Source organism: Onychomys torridus, chromosome 19 (assembly GCF_903995425.1).
Source record: "Onychomys torridus chromosome 19, mOncTor1.1, whole genome shotgun sequence".
NCBI lineage: Eukaryota > Metazoa > Chordata > Mammalia > Rodentia > Cricetidae > Onychomys > Onychomys torridus.
The window spans coordinates 61,135,554-61,155,522 of NC_050461.1; the positions used below are offsets into that span (position 1 = coordinate 61,135,554).

A 19,969-nucleotide genomic window follows, 5' to 3' on the forward strand; every position below is an offset into this window, starting at 1 on the left:
GGTATGAACTTGTAGGCCAGGACTCTGTATAATATGCTATAGCCAGATAGTCAGTGGTAGTAGAATGTGATATAACCTTGGCAGATTAAGATTCAGGGTGAACAAGGCTGCTAAGGTAACATATAACACAACAGCTCTGTTGAGGTTTGTTTCAGTGTGGGTCTCTGATGTTGGGAATTCACTGTGAGTAGGTGGAGACTGGAAGCACTGTTAAGGTCTTAAGATGTGGCCATTTGCTTGGCCATGGACCATATGGAACACCCCATATCTGAAAGATGGCCCAGAACCTCCCCCCTTTAGTCAGGGTGCTGCTTCCAGGGTCTGTTCCTTCTCTTCACTCTCCTCCATCAACCTGGGAGGGCAGCCTGTCCAAAGTATTTGCACAGGAAGATGAAGCCCTTGTTCTCAGTCTTCTATAAGCAGGTCCCCTGGCTTTACAAGGTCAGTTCTGAAGTAGGGCCTTCTCAAATCCAGGCTCCTGTCAAGCTTGGGACTACTGCTTCTTTACTGGCTCCTCCTTCATCCTACTCAGTCTGACAAAGTTCAGTTTTTCCTTGTTCTGGCACCAGACAGTATTGACTACTTCAGTTTTACCTACAAACCTCTTTAACTGTAAATTTGGAGGTGGAGAAATGCTGTGAATGTGAGGTTTACAGAAAGAAATACACATGGTTCCTTCCAGACACTTTTTTTTTTTAAATTGATAAAGTTCTAGACTTTTAATCTCTTTATTTTTATTTTATGTGCATTGGTGTTGGGTTCCCTGGAACTCAAATTACAGACAGCTGTGAGCTGCCATGTGGGTGCTGGGAACTGAACCATCTTTCCAGCCCCCACCCCCAAGATACTCTTAAGATTTTATTTTTTGCTTATGTGTATGTTTTGTGTATCTGTATGAGTTATGCCATATATGTACTGGGTCTCCACAGATGAAAGGTCATCAGATCCTCTAGAGCTGGTGTTACAGGTAGTTGTGAGCTTCCTGATGTGAGTGCTAGGAACTGAACTTGGGTCCTTTGGAAGAGAAGCAAGCACTCTTAATAGCTGAGCCTGAAGCTGGAGAGATGGCTCAGAGATTAACTGAGCCCTGGCTGTTTTTGCAGAGGACCTAGGTTTGATTCCCAGCACCCACATAGCATCTCACAATGATCTGTAACTCCAGTTTCAGGGGATTGGGGATTCAATGTCTTCTTCTGGCCTCTGAAGTATGTGGTACACATACATGCAGGCAAAACATTACAATAAAAAATAGTAATTACAAACAGTTGAGCCACCTCTCCAGCATATTTATTTCTATGCACACATAATATTTCCACAAAGTTAACATACCATGAACATCAAAAATATTCTGGTGTTTATTTATACCCTATACCCCTCTTACTTGGTATCCATGTATGTTTGTAACATTAACATTATCACCCTTCATTATAGATACACCAAAAATGTTATTAGAATACATTTAATAATACAGAGACATGGTAAATAATATATCAAGTAACATTTTCATACTTTGGTCTTTGGTAACTGCTTCCTTGAGATAAAGTCCTGGAGGTGGAATTGTGAGGTACAGAGGCATAAGGAACATTTTTAAGAATGTAACCCTTTTCAAGGTGTATCTATTATATCCTGTTTCCACACAAATTCCTCTGTGTAGCCAGTGCCCAGACTGCAGCTCTCAGCACAGGTGAAGACTGCCAGGACGCCCCAGTCCACACTTCTGCCCAGTCTGTCTGCTTTTAGGTGGTTCAACAGCTGGGGCATGACCTGGAATTCAAATACCCTCTTGGCACCACAGGAGCAATCTGGGATATCTTTTTCTTGAGGAATATTTTCACCAGAAATCCAGATGGGTTTAATACCTCTTCCATACCTGAGAATCTAAAATCAACAAGGACCACATTTCATCTAAGAATTTCCAATGGAATGATGACCTGAGGATCATTTAGAGAAAATCTACATGTGTTTCTATACACTACCAACATCCCTAAACCTCAAAGCCATTATTTCAGCTTATTTCCTAACTAGTGATAGTCCTCCCTAAGATGTCAGAACCTTTTAAAACAATTAAAATCATTGTGTGTGGACACATGCACATGGCAGCACTCATGTCAGAGTGTGAGTCTGGAGGCCAGAAGATAATTGTGAGTCAACTTTTGTCTAGGTCCCAAGGGCCAAATCAGGCTATGATTCAGCAACAGGCCCTGGCCCCAATGATAGCATCGCAGTCCTATGCACTACATTGAAAAGGAGTTGAGAATAACTCATTACTAGAGTCTGCATACAAAATGTGGCCCAAAGTAGTTAGTACTTGTTTTCACATATAGTCAGAATCCTTAAATAAAAAAGGGATATATATGTAGTCAGACATGGTGCTCAGTTAAATTGTTTAAAAAAGGGTAAATTCACTTTGTTTAAAATATATCACTATTGCTAAAAACCACTTCTGTGTAAAGGTCTGGATGCTTATTTAATTCAGTATTTTTAGGAAGTTGCCTTTAGTGATTTTGTTTATGGCAAAGTAACTTAATGGGGAAAAGTTAACAATATATCATGCTTTTTTTTTTTTTTTTTTTTTTTTTTAGAATTGTGTATGTATATATTTACGTGTATACAGTATATAGGCATTTGAATCTTACTGGTTTTATAAGCTGAAAATAGGGGTTATAGTCAATTTGAGAACATAATGAAGAGGTATAAATCCCACCTTACCTGCTCTGGTTCGAGGGCTATTTTGGATTTAAACTTTTGGAAAATGTGATCTTCCTTGGATTCATGCCTTGCCATGGAATCTAGTTCTTCTTCAAGTATTCTCCCTTGAAAAAAACAAAACAAAAAACACAATAATTATTGAATACTGGGATAATCCCCACAACTTAACAATTCTGTATGGGGAATCTAGTTAATAACCTAATTAGATAGCTTCCTCTGTTGAAGTAACATAGTGCTTATTTCTAGGTAACATTATGTAATCATTATAGATCTAGTCTTTAAGGCTTCAAATTAAAATATAGGTGATGTTAGGACTCCCTGCAATGTGAATCTCATCACTATTATTCTTAAACTATCTGGATTCTTTTTTTGTTGTTGTTTCTGTTTGTTTGTTTTTCCAGGCAGGGTTTCTCTGTGTAACAGTACTAGCCGTCCTGGAACTTTCTCTGTAGACCAGGCTGGCCTCAAATCACAGAGATCCACCTATCTCTGCCTGAGTGCTGGGTTTAAAGGTGTGTGCCACCACTGCCCGGCCTGGATTCTTATTTCAAGTCTCCTTATATCTCACCTATCTCTTTCCAGTTTGCACTTATTCACAGTCAGGAAATGCCATTTCCTGTTCCATAGCCAGTTTGGAACTTCTACCTAACCTGAACCGCTGTTCTTGAACAGACCAGTGGCTACCAATACAACCTTTAGTGTTGGTAATGCATCAAAATACAGTTTTGATATCCTGAGTCAGATAAGCTGAAATTCACTTTCACCATTTTGATAAACTGGAAGAGGTATTAATGAATGGCACTTACTGCCATAAATAGCCAGGATGCATGGAGAACGTACATTCCCTCAAGTGTAAAAGCAAACGTACATTCTCTCAAGTGTAAAAGCAAAGCATTAATGATTTGGGGGACCTTAAGATACTCCACAGGTGTCTCCCTGTACATCCCCTCCCTCCCAACCTCTTTCTCCTTGCTGCCCAAACCATAAAGTTTCTGTTTTTCAAAACCAGGAATTGAATCTAGAGCCTACACTGAGTTCCAACCCCCATTCTATTTTTATTTTTCTAGATAGGGTCTTGTGAATTTGTTCAGGCTTGCCTTGACCTCATTTGGTGGCCCTAGAAGGCCCTGGACTTAGAATCCTCCTGCCTTAAGCGTCCTGAGTAGCTGGGATTATAGGTCTGTACCACTAAGGTGTGTGTGTGTGTGTGTGTGTGTGTGTGTGTGTGTGTGTGTGTGTGTGTGTTTTTCTCTGTTTAACAGCCTTGGCTGTGTGTGTGTGTGTGTGTGTGTGTGTGTGTGTGTGTGTGTGTGTGTGTGTTTCTCTGTTTAACAGCCTTGGCTGTCCTGGAATTCACTCTGTAGACCAGGCTGACCTTGAACTCACTGAGGTCCACCTGCCTCTGCCACCAAAGTGCTGGGATTAAAGGCATGATTACTGAATTCTTAACTGTTAACTTTTTAAATTTCTGATAATAACCACTTTCTTTTATTATTTGAGTACTTCTTCCTTAGTTTTGGAATCGACTACCTCTTTAAGTAGATCATTTTATAGATCTGGAGTACCAACTACAAATAAGATGATCTAACAGTTTCTAAACATTTAAAAAATCTCAAGAATTTTAAATAGTTGTTGTAGATAAAAGTACTCATGAGTTGCTGGCATCTTCTAATAAAAATTCAGACCTACTTTTTGCAAATCTGTATGATTCTTTTCCCAGACCCAGTACATCAATTACTCAATAAAATACAGCAGTCAGATGTAAAATGATGCAACACATGTAATATTTGTACTCAGGAGGTGGAGGCAAGAGGATGAATTCAAGGCAGCTTGGCCTACAGGAGAACCTGTCTCCAAGTAAAAGAAAAATACGCTCATTAATTTTTTTTTTCATTCTTGAAATGTATTTTTCTAGAGATCTACCATCAAATCACTGGTTTGAAGTCATGTAGAATTAAGTGGTTATATAGTTCAACTGCTTACTGTTATGATTGCTTCTTATTCTATAAGCATTCTATGCTTACTCATGTGATTGGGAGGTCCCATGGTCACAACTCTTGAGCACACCGTCCCTCTCATTAAATTCCTTTCTGAAGGAAAACTTTCATGACTTGCCACTTGTAAAAACATGAGCAACAGTGTACACATGAGTAGACACATCAGAGTTACATCCAGGTAGTTCATATAGCATCCAAACCTAGGTTCTCCCAAAGAGCGGCAAGTGCTCCTAACCTCTGAGCCATCTCTCCAGCCCATCATCCTTTTGTCAGTCACAAGACATTTTACTTGGTTGAGCATTCATGGGCTTCCTCCTGACTACTAGGTGCCATTCTTCCCATGTGTATTCCTGTTACCAAGCATGAACTGGGCCACAAAACAACTCTGACATTAATTTTTTAATGCTTGTGGCAAATGAACCAGTAACTGAGATTCTAATTTAGTTTCTATAAACCTGACCTTAGGATTTAAAAGTTCAAATTCTAGAGTCAGCAAGATCTAGAATCAAACTATAAAGCTATTTTTTTGTTCAAACACATGATACCTAGAACTTCATTTCCTCACTGGAAGCCCAAGGCAAAGTGTGTTCAATGAGCCCCATGCGTAAGCAACATCAGTACAGGGTGAATGCTGGACTGGTGACTACACTTGTGTTGTTTACTACTCAAGTCTCTTAAATGGTCAGCATAGACAGACAGCCCTAGAGCATGAACTCTAGAGAAGATAACCAAAGTATGTACCTAAAAGACTAAGTTACTAAGGGCCCTTCCTGTCATATATTCTGTAGTTACTGTTTTGATCTACAATCTTCTACCATGATAATCTCTCTTTCACCAGACACACACTGATGGAGCTTTTCTTCACTGAAGTTTTTTTCCAAAGTATATTTGATCATAGTACTGTAAAACTGATGCACCGACTCCTTACCCATGCTTCCTGTAACTTCAGAATAATCTTCCATTTCCACAGCCTCAGGTGTAATCTCATCTTCTGCTTCTGTTACAATTTCAAATTCTGGAAATAGGAAGTTGTGGTCTGGAGCTGTCTGGTTTAAATGATCTACAATAAAGTTATTAGCTTCATTAATAAACATTTAGTTTTGAAGGTGATCTGAAATGTTGCCATTTCTATAGTGTAGTTCTGAGATCAGTGTTGGTGAGTGATTTCATCACAGTTTGAACATCAGTCACTGTGGAAGAGGACAATCACTATGTAGCCTTATGCCAGTAATCAAGTGAAATAATAGCCATTAAATGTACAAAGCTGCTGCCTACAGAACATGTGAAGTTATGAGTTTTATGAGTCAGGCTCTCACTATGTAGCCCAGATGGTCCTCAAACTCCCCCTGTATCTATCACCACCACTGGCTCAATGATATTTGTAAAATACACAGTAGGCTAAAATAAGATTAAATGGTACAATAAATATACCAGCTATTAGCAGTCACTTGTTATCAGAGGATTGGATATTATACATAACTTCATGTACTCTAGGACTAACACAAGCATAGATCACAGTCTACAAAGTCACTTAAACAGTTAAGAATTATAATTTAATCAGGGATGTATTTGCTGTCAACCAAAAGATAGTGAAGCTTTATGCATGCCTACTGTTAGAACTACTATGTTTCTCTGTTAATATGGCTGGTTATATTTTAGGTTAGGGAGTCCTAAAAGCCAATACTCAAGAAAGGCTGTCCACATGAGTAAGATTGAACAACACACAGCTCTTTCATTTTTGAAGTGTCCGTGTTACCAGTTCTTATAAGTTTTAAAGTTTTCTAATTTCAACTTTAATCAGAAACTAAATAAAGTATCTGGGTTGACTGAGGTGGGGAAACTGAGGTCACAACAAGGAAGTCTTACCTGACTCTGTACAAGCCTGCTTGTGTCCCAGCCGCCAGTCTAGTGTCTGATGCTCCTTACTGCAGTAATGCGCCTGCCTGCACCTAGAGCATGTCTTAGGGCCCAAGCAGCCACAAACCCTGCAGAGATGGGCTCCGGACTTAAGCTGGAGATAAACAGATTCGCCAGTGTCTGAAGCTCCGGTCTCAGAAGGTGGCTCATATGAGTAAAACTCGTTTTCCCTTGGTAGCTGATTACGAAAAACTGAAACGAAGAAAAGAGGTATGTAAAGTATAAAGGTTTTCTGAGAAACAAAATTCAAACATTTGGACTTTCTTCGGTGTCACCTAATAAAGTGTTATTTAAAGAGGAAAAGTGAGGTTTTCGATTTCAGGGGGCAGTTCTTATAGGAGAGGGAATAAAACCGGGAAGGTTTTAATATCTGACACGAGCAACTAGCTGTCTCTAAAGAGTTCGTACCGATCAAAGAGTTCTCACCGAGTGCAAAAGGATGAGACTCTGTAGGGGCACATTTCTAAGAGACAATTTCTGTTACCCGACCACAGCCACCCACGCCTGGAGTTTGGCCCTGTCCCGGGGCGGCCGCTCACCTCGCAGGCCGGCGCAGCACGGCGGCTCGCGACAGCAGAAGAGGAAGAGGCTGCGGTGGAAGGCGTCGTGCCGGCCGGGCAGCGGCGCGTACACCTGCAGCAGGAAGGCCAGCGGGCGGCCGCAGCGCGCGCACGCCAGCGCCTCGGGTCCCGGCAGCTCCGACAGGCCCAGCCACGCGGGCCGCCCGCCCACCTTGCTGGGGAACTGCTCGCTACGCAGCCTCCAGGCCGGGGCCTCCTCGGCGAAGCCCAACTCCACCGGCCCGGCCGCCCCTGCAGCCATGAGTTCTAGCGATATTCCGCGTTTGGTCCACCACACCGGAAGCGGGTGGTCCGCGTTGGACCGGAAGGCGAGGTCAGGTCGCTAGCTGGGACCCGACTGGCGGTCACCCTAAGAGTAGGCAGGAAGCAGAAATGAATACAGGATGCTGGTGGGCGGGACCCAACCTCTTCAATCCTCACTGCACTGTCTCTACTTCCGGGGTGTCGGAGGCCAGATGCTTTTTCAGGCTTTTGGGGAGCTCTGAGCTCAAGATGTTGGTTCGTAGCTGTAGACTTTAGCTATTGGGTAAAGAGACTTGGCCCGGATCAAAAACATTTCATAGTTGGTTTTTGTTTTGTTTTGATTTGATTTTTTGGTCTTTCGAGACAGAGTAAACCAGAATTCCTGGAAGGAAACTGTTTTCATAGTCTGATCAATTAACAAAACTTTTTTTACTTTGAAGAGTTTAAAATGTTACTGATACTATTTCTCTTTGGGTTGTTTTTAGCCCCTTAAAGAGCTCTTAGTGCCCACCTCTGTGTCAGATCTAACATCCTGAAAAACATAGAAGACGATTGGAATGTATTAACAAAATGCTATTCTCCATTAATCAAAAGGCTAAGAATGCTATCAGATGGCTCTAAAGCCTATAGGTGAGATTTCTCTGCCTGTAACTGACTACTTAATATTACCACCAATGCATTTTTTTAAAGATTTTATTTATTATGTATGCACCATGTATGACTGCAGGCCAGAAGAGGGCATCAGATCTCATTACAGATGGTTGTGAGCCACCATGTGGTTGCTGGGAATTGAACTCAGGACCTCTGGAAGAGCAGTCAGTGCTCTTAACCCCTGAGCCATCTCTCCAGCCCCCGAGGCATTTTTAGAATACCTTGATTTCAGATTTTCTTTGTTCTGTTACTATAAAAACTCCATGAAACTGCTTCCACATTGGAACATTGTACTTGGGAAGCCCTGAATATTTGTGCCTAGACTATGATCACTCAAATTTAGCTCCAGAATAAACTTCAACCACCTCCCCTTGAGGGGAGAGTTGTAGTCTTTGTGTCAACGTTAGATTGCAGTGGGTTCCGATCTTGTATGTACAGCCAAATTAAGCACAGCTAAGACAAAAGAGGGGAGAAAGATTTATTACTCTCAGCAGACAAGGGGAGCACAGGAGTGACTTACATATTCACAGAGGGGTCAGCCCATTTTTTTCTATTAATTATAAAAGTATGTTTTTTTCTGCCACTTGGCATACTTTTTTAATTTAATTTAATTTTATTTTATTTTCAACAAAAAAATGTACTGACCATCAGTGGTGGCACATGCCTTTTTCTTTCTTTCTTTTTTTTTGAGGAGGCATTAATGATTCATAAGAAATTTCCCATCAATCCAATATCCCCAGATTATACAAATATTAGAAGCCCCCCCAGCAGGCAACATAGGGAGATCAAAAGAAAAGTGGCTCGGAGACCATCAGCATCTCAGCTTCACAGGATCTTTGTCAAGCAGCTGTACCAGTCAAAAGCTCTTCCGGAGTACAGCTTTCAGGGGGACTCCTGTTTCAGCTTCCCAGGTCCTGTTGTTACACCATGTCCAGCTGTTTCTTACTCTAAGGGATTCCCTTTCTTAAATGGTGCTGTGGGGTGGTTTAGGAATGAGAGAGGACTGCTGACACAGGTCAACTCCAAGGTCACAAGGTCACGTGGGTTCTGGCTCGAAGCAAGCATGAGCCCTCTTGGCTTGCAGCACTTTTTTTTTCTCGAGACAGAGTTTCTCAGTGTAGTTTTGGCTGTCCTGGATCTCACTGCTGGGATTAAAGGTGTGCGCCACCACCACCAGGCTACTTGCAGCACTCTTGAGACACCTTGGGAAAGGAGAGCTCTTCATGTTTTGCTTATCAGGATTTATTTCAAAAGCCAGAGAATCTGCTTTCAAAGTCGTCGTATCGTGTGTCGACCCCCCCCTCCCGTCAACCCCCCCCACTCCCCCCCCCCACTCCCCGCCAATATCTCTATTGCCCTTACTGTTCTGGACCTCACTATGTAGACCAGGCTAGCCTTGAACTCACAGAGAGTTCTGCTTGCCTCTGACTCCTGAGTGCTGGCATTAAAGGCTTTCAAAGTCTTTTTCTTTTTTTTTAATCAGCCTGATATAGTACAAATTCTTATCCTAATAGTGAAATGTTTCACTGAAGCTTGCCCAGTGATTGAGTAAAAACAAAACTTATTATAAGTCACAGTCATCCTAGAGTCCCCCCTGCTAGGTAGTCTCCCTGGTTCTGTGGGTTGCAGTCTGATTGTTCTTTGCTTTGTATCTAGTATCCACTTATGAGTGAGTACATACCATGTTTGTCCTTCTGGGTTTGGGTTGCCTCACTCAAGATGATATTTGCTAGTTCCATCCATTTGCCCCTGCAAATTTCATGCTGTCATTGTTTTTCTCTGCTGAGTAGTACTCCATTGTGTATATGTACTACATTTTCTTAATCCATTCTTCAGTTGAAGGGCATCTAGGTTGTTTCCAGGTTCTGGCTATTACAAATAGTGCTGCTATGAACATAGTTGAGCATGTATTGTTGTGGTATGATTGAGCATTCCTTGGGTATATGCTGCTGTGGATATCGCTCTGTGTAAATAAAATTCTGATTGGCCAGTGGCCAGGCAGGAAGTATAGGCGGGACAAGAGAGAAGAGAATTCTGGGAAGTAAAAAGAGGGAGACACCGCCAGCCGCTGCCATGGAAAGCAACATGTAAAGACACTGGTAAGCCACAAGCCATGTGGTAAAGTATAGACTAACAGAAATGGGTTAATTTAAGAGAAAAGAAGTAGATAACAAGCAGCCTGCCACAGCCATACAGTTTGTAAACAATGTAAGTTTTTGTGTGCTTTCTTGGTTGGGTCTGAGCGACTGTGGGACTGGCGGGTGAGAGAGATTAGTCCTGACTGGGCCAGGCAGGAAAACTCTAACTACAATTTGCCCAAGAGTGGTATGGCTGGGTCTTGTGGTAGGTAGATTCCCAATTTTCTGAGAAACCGCCATACTGATTTCCACAGTGGTTGTACAAGTTTGCACTCCCACCAACAGTGGAGGTTTGTTCCCTTTGCTCTGCATCCTCTCCAACATAGACTGTCATCAGTGTTTTTGATCATAGCCATTCTGGCAGGTATAAGGTGGTATCTCAGAGTTGTTTTGCTTTGCATTTCCCTGATGACTAAGGATGTTGAGCATTTCCTTAAATGTCTTTCAGCCATTTGAGATTCTTCTTTTGAGAATTCTCTGTTTAGCTCTTTAGCCCATTTTGTAATTGCATTGTTCAGTATTTTGATGACTAGTTTCTTGAGTTCTTTATATACTTTGGAGATCAGCCCTCTGTCAGATATGGGGTTGGTGAAGGTCTTTTCCCAGTCAGTAGGCTGTCTTTTTGTCTTATTGACCGTGATTTTGCCCTACAAAAGCTTCTCAGTTTCAAGAGGTCCCATTTATTAATTGTTTCTCTCAGTGTCTGTGCTACTGGTGTTATATTTAGGAAGTGATCTCCTGTGCCAATGCGTTCAAGAGTACTTCCTACTTTCTCTTCTATCAAGTTCAGTGTAACTGGATTTATGTTAGGTCTTTGATCCACTTGAACTTGAGTTTTATGCATGATGACAGATATGGATCTATTTGCAATCTTTTACATGTTGACATCCAGGTATGCCAACACCATTTGTTGAAGATACTTTCTTTTTTTTCATTGTATAGTTTTGGCTTCTTTGTCAAAAATCAGGTGTTCATATGTGTGTTAATGTCAGGGTCTTCAATTCGATTCCAATGGTCCATATGTCAGTTTTTATGCCAGCACCAAGCTGTTTTTATTACTGTAGCTCTATAGTAGAGCTTGAGGTCAGGGATAGTGATGCCTCCAGAGGTCACTTTATTGTACAGGATTCTTTTTATTTATTTTTTAATTATACTCATGATATTCACTAATTATACTCATGATATTAATTACATTTGTGGTATTCATTGATTACATTCACAGTATTCATTCAATAATTATATTTATGATATTAATTAATTGCATTAATTATTGATTTATTACATTCATGATATTATGTCTTGATACTACTGTCTGTACAGGATTCTTTTAGCTATCCTGAGCTTTTTGTTTTTCCATATGAAGTTGAGTATTGTACTTTCCAAGTCTGTGAAGAATTCTGTTGGGATTTTGATGGGATTGCATTGAATCTGTAGATTGCTTTTGGTAAGATTGCCATTTTTACTATGTTAATCCTACCTATCCATGAGCATGGGAGATCATGCTGTGGATATCGCTCTGTGTAAATAAAGTTCTGATTGGCCAGTGGCCAGGCAGGAAGTATAGGCGGGACAAGAGAGAAGAGAATTCTGGGAGGTGGAAGGCTGGGTGGAAAGAGACACCACCTACCGCCGCCATGAAAAGCAACATGTAAAGACACTGGTAAGCCACAAGCCATGTGGCAGAGTATAGACTAACAGAAATGGGTTAATTTAAGATAGAAAAGGTAGATAACAAGTAGCCTGCCACTGCCATACAGTTTGTAAGCAATATAAGTTTTTGTGTGCTTTCTTGGTTGGGTCTGAGCGACTGTGGGACTGGCGGGTAAGAGAGATTTGTCCTGACTGGGCCAGGCAGGAAATTCTAACTACAAATGGTGCCCAATGTGTTGACAAGAGTTTCCACCTAAAACCTGATAAAAAAAAGATTCTAAAACGGAACTAAAAACAGCTGTCTAGTTGCCTCTCTCAAGTTAGCGGCAGCCTGCTGGTTTGAGCTACAATGGCAGGTTCCTGGAGTGTGCATCTGACCTGCAGTGTGGTGGGAATGAGGAATCTACAAGCAGCACTTTACTCTGCTGCATGTTGGATTTAGCCTTTGCTAGTTAAAAAAAAGAAAAAAGGTTTCTGGGCTATGCACTGCTTTGATAGAACTGCTTCTGATAGTTGATGGTACACATGGCTCTAGACCCAGAGCTGGCGGTAAACTGTACCACCGCCATGTTGGGAAGCTGAGGTGGGTGGAGCCAGCAGCCACTGCAGCGTTTCAGTCTTACAAAGATGGATATTACACAGACAATCTGGTTTGTCTTGTCTTTGGGATTTTTAACTACAGAAAAAGATTTGATTGTAAAAACTGTTGAGTTAAACAAATATGTAAATTTTAAAGGTAACTTGACTTCAAAATTTGGATATAAGGATATGATGCTTTGGAAAAGAGTATCTGATTTTGTTTCCACAGAAAGCCAGAGGCTGTGCATTTGTTCCAGATTAAGATACATCAGGTTTGATCAGCCAAGACCACCTGAAAGGTCTCCAATGACGCCATGGCCCAGATGATCCAACATCCAAAATGGTTTCAAGGCAACTGGCTCAGACGTTCACCCTAATGGACTACTCCATAATCCTAAAATTTTCTTTGTGTCCCCATAAGATACAGCGCCCCCCTCCAGCAGGAAGTAGTAAGAGAAACTACGCCCACATTCCCAAAATTATCAAGCTGGCTTTGGAGATGGAATTGGCTCACTCCTTCTCTAAACCCAGACATATTGCTAAAAAAAAAAAAAAAAAAAAGGTTAAGAGATTCTTGTGTCCCAAATCAGAAGAGCCCTCTGGTGTGGGACAGAGAAAAACCAATATTTTTCTTTAAAGCAGGTTGATTATAAATGCGATCTCTTTCTAAAGAAGAAAAGGGGATACAATATAAATATAATAGGATGAAAGGGTAGATTAAGGAAGGAACTTACTTCTAAAGAGCAACAACTTGTTTAAAATGTTTTACATTGGTATAGATTTTAGTCTATTGATACAAACTTAAAGTTAATTTTGTTATACTGTGTGTATATTTCTACTCTTGTTTAAGATATGTTTGTACAGCTCATTTAAAATTGTAGTGGATAATTAAAAATAGATTAATAACTGGTCATCTATGATAATCATACTCATAGCCATGTTAGTTAAGTCTTCTAGGTATACACAGAGATATTTCAGATAGACAGGTAATCTTCAAACACTTCAAAGACCTACAGAATATGGCATTTAAAATATTTTTAAAATTTAGACTTTCTGGACAGTGAGACATGACTGCTCCTGGAAGCACCAATTTACTTCAGAGAGGAGGATGGGCATTGAAGACACTTCATATGGAGTTTATCTTCACCTTGGCAAAAATAGCCATTTGGGCAAGAAACTGTTCTTGCCTGGACTGCTTGATCAACTGGACGTACAGGACCCATAAAAAGGTGACCACTAAACTTTGCTTGACAAAATGGTCCTTCAGGTTCCTGCTTCGCAGAGGAAACTGCCAGACATTCTACAGGACACTGAGAGAAGTGACCGAGAGACTCTAGCCCTGTGGGCTGAAGACAAATGCCCTAATTTTACAAAGGAACATTAGGTGACTGTCCAGGCTGCCAGCTGTCTCTGTCTACCCTGCAAGACTCCCGAAAGTTGCTTGCATCCTTCTCCCAGTTCTCAGGTAATATTATATCCTTTCTGAGGTCTTTGATGTGGTTGAAGACTAGATAGTTATAATTTCCTCAGTTATGATAAAAGGCAAGTTAGATATAAAAACCTTAGACTCACAAATATAAGATAGATAGGATATCTTCTTTAATATTGTAACTGTAATTCTTGTTTGATGGTTGTTTTGTTATATGTAATTGTACTATGTAAAAGTTAAAACCTTCCTTTAAAAAAAAAGAAAAGGGGAAGTGCTGTGGATATCGCTCTGTGTAAATAAAGTTCTGATTGGCCAGTGGCCAGGCAGGAAGTATAGGCGGGACAAGAGAGAAGAGAATTCTGGGAGGTGGAAGGCTGGGTGGAAAGAGACACCATCTACCGCCGCCATGAAAAGCAACATGTAAAGACACTGGTAAGCCACAAGCCATGTGGCAAAGTATAGACTAACAGAAATGGGTTAATTTAAGATAGAAAAGGTAGATAACAAGCAGCCTGCCACTGCCATACAGTTTGTAAGCAATACAAGTTTTTGTGTGCTTTCTTGGTTGGGTCTGAGCGACTATGAGATAGGCAGGTAAGAGAGATTTGTCCTGACTGGGCCAGGCAGGAAACTCTAACTACAAGATCTTTCCATTTTCTGACATCTTCTTCAGTTTCTTTCTTCAGAGACTTAAAGTTCTTATCATACAGGTCCTTCACTTGCTTAGAGTTACCCTAAGGTATTTAATATTATTTGTGGCTATTGTAAAGGGTGATGTTTCTCTGATTTCTTTCTCAGCCCTTTTATCATTTGTATATAGGAGGGATACTGATTTTTTTTATTTTCGTTGATCTTGTATCCTGCCACCTTACTGAAGGAATTTTCAGCTGTAGGAGTTCCCTGGCAGAATTTTTGGGGTCACTTATGTATACTATCATATTGTCTGCAAATAATGAAAGTTTGACTTCTTCCTTTTTAATTTCTATCCCTTTGATCTCCTTTGTTGTCTTATTGTTCTCGCTAGAACTCCAAGTACTATATTGAATAAATATGGGGAAAGTGGACAGCCTTGCCTTGTGCCTGATTTTGGTGGAATCACTTTGAGTTTCTCTCCATTTAATTTGATGGTGGCTGTTAGCTTGCTGTAAATTGCCTTTATTATGTTTAGGTATGTTCCTTGTATTTCTGATCTCTCCAAGACCTTTATCATGAAGGGGTGTTGGATTTTGTCAAAGTTTTTTTTTTAGCATCTAATGAGATGATCATGTGTTTTTTTTTCTTTCAGTTTGTTTATATTTGGTGTATTACATTGACAGATTTTTCTATGTTGAACCATCCTTGCACCCCTGGAATGAGGCCTACTTGGTCATGGTGGATAATATTTTTGATGTGTTCTTGGATTTGGTTTGCCAATATTTTGTTGAGTATTTTTGCATCAATGTTTATGAGGGAGATTGGTCTGTAATTCTCTTTCTTTGTTGTATCTTAGTGTGGTATAGGTACTAGGGTAACTGTAGCCTCATAAAAAGAGTTTGGTAATATTCCTTCTGTTTCTATTGTGTGGAACAATTTGAAGAATATTGGAATTAGCTCTTCTTTGAAAATCTGGTAGAATTCTGTAATGAAACCATCTGGTCCTGGGCTTTTTTTTTTTTTTTGGTTGGGAGACTTTTAATGACTGTATCTATTTCCTTAGGGGTTACTGGTCTATTTAAATCGTTTATATGGTCTTGATAACTATGGTATGTGGTACCTATCAAGAAAATTGTCCATTTCTTTCAGATTTTCCAATTTTGTGGAGTACAGGTTTTAGAAGTATGACCTGATTCTCTGGATTTCCTCGTTGTCTGTTGTTATGTTCCCCTTTTCATTTCTGATTTTGTTAATTTGGATGCTATTTCTCTGTCTTTTGGTTAATTTGGATAGGGGTTTGTCTATCTTCTTTATTTTTTCAAAGAACCAACTCTTTGTTTCGTTGATTCTTTGTATTGTTCTCTTTGTTTCTATTTCATTGATTTCAGCCCTCAATTTGATTATTTCTTGGAGTGGATTCCTCCTGGGTGGGTTTGCTTCTTGTTCTAGAGCTTTCAGGTATGCTGTTACGTCACTAGTGTGAAATTTCTCCATCTTCTTTATGTGGGTGTTTAGCACTATGAATTTTTCTTTTAGCGTTGTTTTAATAGTGTCCCATAAGTTTGGGTATGTTGTACTTTCATTTTTTTTTGAATTCTAGGAAGTCTTTAGTTTCTTTCTTTATTTCTTCCTTAACCATTGTTGATTCAGTTGAGCATTATTCAGTTTCCATGAGATTGTAGGCTTTCTGTAATTTTTGTTGTTGTTGAAATCTAACTTTAAGCCATATGGTCTGATAAAATACAGGAGGTTATTTCAATTTTTTTGTATCTGTAGGGCTGGATTTGTGGATAGGTATTTTTTAAATCTGATTTTATCATGGAATATTTTGTTTACTCTGTCTATGGTGATTGAGAGTTTTGCTGGGTATAATAGTCTGGGTTGGCATCCATGAATGGTCTCTCAGTGTCTGCATAACGTTTGTCCAGAACCTTCTAGCTTTCATAATCTCCATTGAGAAGTCTGGTGTTATTCTGATGGGTCTGTCTTTATATGTTACTTGGCCTTTTTCCTTTGCAGCTCTTAATATTTTTTCTTTGTTCTGTATGTTTAGTGGTTATATTATTATGTGGTGAGGGGACTTTTTTTTTTTGATCCGGCCTGTTTGGTGTTCTGTAAGCTTCTTGTTTCTTCATAGGTATTTCTTTCTTTAGGTTGGGAAAATTTTCTTCTATGATTTTGTTGAATATATCTTCTGTGCCTTTGATTTGGTATTCTTCTCCTTCTTCTATCCCTGTTATTCTCAGGTTTGGTCTTTTCATGGTGTCTCAAATTTCCTGGACATTTTGTGTTATGACTTTTTTGGCTTCCGTGTTTTCTTTGATTGACAGGTCTATTTTCTCTATTGTGTCTTCAATGTCAGAGATTCTCTGTTCCATCTCTTGCATTCTTTTGGTTATGCTTGCTTCTGTAGTTCCTGTTCATTTAGTCAGGATTTCTATTTCCAGCATTCCCTCAGTTTGTGTCTTCTTTATTGTCTGGATTTCAGTTTTCAAATCTTGGACTGTTTCCTTCATCTGTTTAATTGCTTTTTCTTGGCTTTCTTTGATTTCTTCCAATTTTTTGTTTGTTTTTGTTTTTTTTCTTCCCTTTCTTTAAGGGCCTCTATCATCTTAAAGTTTTTAGGATTGATTTCTTCTGCTTCGTCTGCCTTGATATGTTCAGGCCTTCAGGTGTAGAATTGCTAGGTTCTGATGGTGTCATATAGGTCTTTATGTTGTTGCCTGTATTTTTGCACTGGCATCTTCTCATCTCTTCCTCTGCTCGGTGCAGGCAGTATCTGTCTGAAGGTGTCTGTCTTGTTCCAATTGATAGTCTTGATCCACTGGGAATTCTTGGTCAAATCGGTGCTGTTGGGATCTGTTTCTCCAGGAGCAACTTAGTCCAATCAGTGTTAGTGGGTTCTGTCTCAGGGAGCAGCTGTTTGCAATCGGTGCAGGGTGGGCTTATAGCTCTGGTAGTTGTTGGTGTTGCATGGGATGGTTTTCTTGGTGAGGGGCAGGGAAAGAGGCCAATGGCTGGCGGGGAGGGGCATGTAATGTGCCCCTGGGGCCTAGAGGCTAGAGACCTGGTCTGCCGGTCCAGAGATGGTGCCTTACCTTTTCCCAGTAGGTGTAGAGTGGTCTTATGACTCTGGTGATCTGGTTCCGTGTCTGGATTACTCCTTCTCTTGCGTTCTCAGGTCCCGGTTCTGCTTGCTCACAAACTCCTCAACTGATCTTGTTTCCTCAAACTGGAGGCTTCAGGCTTCTGAAACCTCTCCTGAATGGGTGTCAGCTGAACAGGTTGATCAGTAGGGCAATCTCACCAATGCCTCCAAGTTGTTAGGCTTCGCCCACGATCAAGATCTGCATCTGGGCCCTTTGGGCAAATGCTTGGGTCCATTCTGGTCTCATCCCACGGCAATGGCTTCCCGTCCCCGCCCCCCACAACACACACACACACACACACACACACACACACACACACACACACACAGTGCTGCAATTAAAGCGTGTGATTGAAAGACCCTAGACTCCTGGGATACTTTCGTCTGTGGGAGGGCACCCCAGAAACCAAGATTCCAAACCAGCAGATGCAACAAGCAAGATGAATGTATTTAGCGCTGGTGCTTGCGCAGACTCTCTACCCCGTCAGTCAGAGAGCCCCGAGCATCGGTTACAAGCATTTTTAAAGGCAGAAAATACAAAATTAGCATAAGATACCAGGTGCCCTGGGTTTGGCCCAATTTAAAAATCATCATATATTTCAGCAATCATTTTGTTATGCGGGAAATTTTGTAACATTAGTCGTAAACTGGTTGGCTCAAGGGAGGTCCAGGGGGAGCAGTTACTCTGGAGGGGAGTTCGCATAGTTAAAGGCTTCTGATTGGCTGACATTTGACCTAGTTTGCTGGACTCACCAGATGGTCCTTATCTTGGGTCCCATTTGGGGAATTTTTAAACAGAGACTTATTATTATTATTATTATTATTATTATTTATAATTACAGACCTTGTCCCAAGGCTGGCGTCTGGACTCTGAAACTTTTTACTTATTTCCAGGGAGGGGATGGATCAATGTCTAACGCAAGCAAGTTTACAGAAGCAAAGTCAGCAATTTGCAATTGCAAAATGTATCTCTAATTTTTTTTTCTCAGTGATCAGTCCCTGATGCTCCTCTCTGACAGTGGTCTCCAGCTCCTCAGCTGATCCTGGTTCACTGAAGTTGCTAGGTTCCTCAGATCTGCAGCTGGGTCCCAGGCCGGTCTTGGACAGAAGGCTCGGGTCGGGTCAAGTTTCTTCCCACAAGGCTCCCTCTGGTGGCGCCTGAGGCAGCTCCTGGCTTAGTTTCACAGCAACTTTACCTGGAGAGTCTGAAGGAAGGATCAAGAAACACTTGAAGCCAGCCAGTCCAGGTGGAGAGTCCCTCTGTGACTCATTTTTCTAATTTTCCTTTTTTAAGTTTATCTTCTAATTTTCCTTTTTTAGGTTTATCACAAATGTATTTTAAAAATAACTTGGGACTAGGGATGCAGCTCAGTGGAAAAGCACCTGATTAGCATGTCCAAGGCCCTAGGTTCAAGTCCCAGCATGACAAAAATAAATTTAAAAATGAAAAAAGTCTCCTGGGAGTTTTTATTTTCTTGATTTCCTCTTTGGTCCATTCATCATTCAGTAATGGGTTGTTTAATCTCCATAAATTTTCGTATTTACTAGAGGTTTTATTGCTATCCACTTTGTTTTATTACATTGTGGTCAGATAGGATATAAGGAGCAATTTCAATCTTTTTGAATTTTCAAAGATTTGTTTTATATCCCAAGATGTGCCTATTTTGAAAAAAAACAAAAACAAAAACTTCCATGTGCTGCTGAGTAGAATGTGTATTCTTTGGTATTTGGATAGAATATTCTGCAGATATTGGTTCAGTCCATTTGATGTATGATGTCAATTCTGATGTTTTCCTGTTTATTTTTCATCCAGATGATCTTTCTGTTGGCAAAAGTGGGGCTTTGAAATAATTTACTGTTAGTGGATTGATGTTAATCTGTGTTTTTAATTCCAATAGTAGACTTCTTATGAAATTGGGCACCTCTGAGTTTGCCACATATATGTTTAGGATCTGTGTTTTATCTGTGTGTTTTCTTAGTTAGATGTTCCCTTGACTAGGATAAATTATCTTTTAGTCTCTCTTCTGATTAGTTTTAGCTTGAAGTCTGTTTTGTGAGATATTTAGACAGCAACCTGCCTGCTTCCCAGTCCTGTCTGATGGAGTCCTGTTTTATCTCACTACTCTGAGGCAGTGCTATCTTTAAAACTAATATGTGTTTCTGGTAGGCATTAGATAGATAAATGTTGTTTATTGATACATTCAGTCAATCTGTGTCTTTTGATTGGAGAATTGAGGCCATTGATAATGAAGTTATTATTGAAATGTGTATGTTAGTTGTGGTCATTGTTTTGT

The 19,969-nt window shown here is 40.4% G+C and overlaps 1 protein-coding gene across 2 annotated transcripts; it reads right to left on the reverse strand.

Annotated features, from left to right (window-relative positions):
• Window positions 1-1,265: 1,265 nt before the first annotated feature.
• Pdcd2 (programmed cell death 2) lies at window positions 1,266-7,578 on the reverse strand. Of its 2 annotated transcripts, none has more exons than XM_036169258.1 (5): window positions 7,163-7,578; window positions 6,573-6,815; window positions 5,635-5,766; window positions 2,710-2,813; window positions 1,266-1,764 (listed from the first exon to the last, which is right to left on the reverse strand). In XM_036169258.1, the coding sequence occupies exons 1-5, from the start codon at window positions 7,443-7,445 to the stop codon at window positions 1,606-1,608; spliced, it is 921 nt and encodes a 306-aa protein (XP_036025151.1). In that variant the 5' UTR covers window positions 7,446-7,578; the 3' UTR covers window positions 1,266-1,605. The 2 variants fall into 2 exon arrangements, with proteins under 2 accessions (XP_036025151.1, XP_036025150.1); XM_036169257.1 differs by having other exon boundaries at window positions 1,266-1,878; window positions 7,163-7,577.
• Between the last annotated feature and the right edge of the window lie 12,391 nt (window positions 7,579-19,969).

Bases quoted from the DNA above. Each gene is read 5' to 3' on its own strand.
- Pdcd2 (XM_036169257.1), bottom strand. From the start codon at position 7,445: ATGGCTGCAGGGGCGGCCGGGCCGGTGGAGTTGGGCTTCGCCGAGGAG. The intron at 5,767-6,572 runs GTAAGACTTCCT...ACTTTATTGTAG, and splicing joins GCAGGCTTGTACAGAGTCAG to ATCATTTAAACCAGACAGCT. The intron at 2,814-5,634 runs GTAAGGAGTCGG...GTTTTTTTCAAG, and splicing joins TGAAGTTACAGGAAGCATGG to GGAGAATACTTGAAGAAGAA.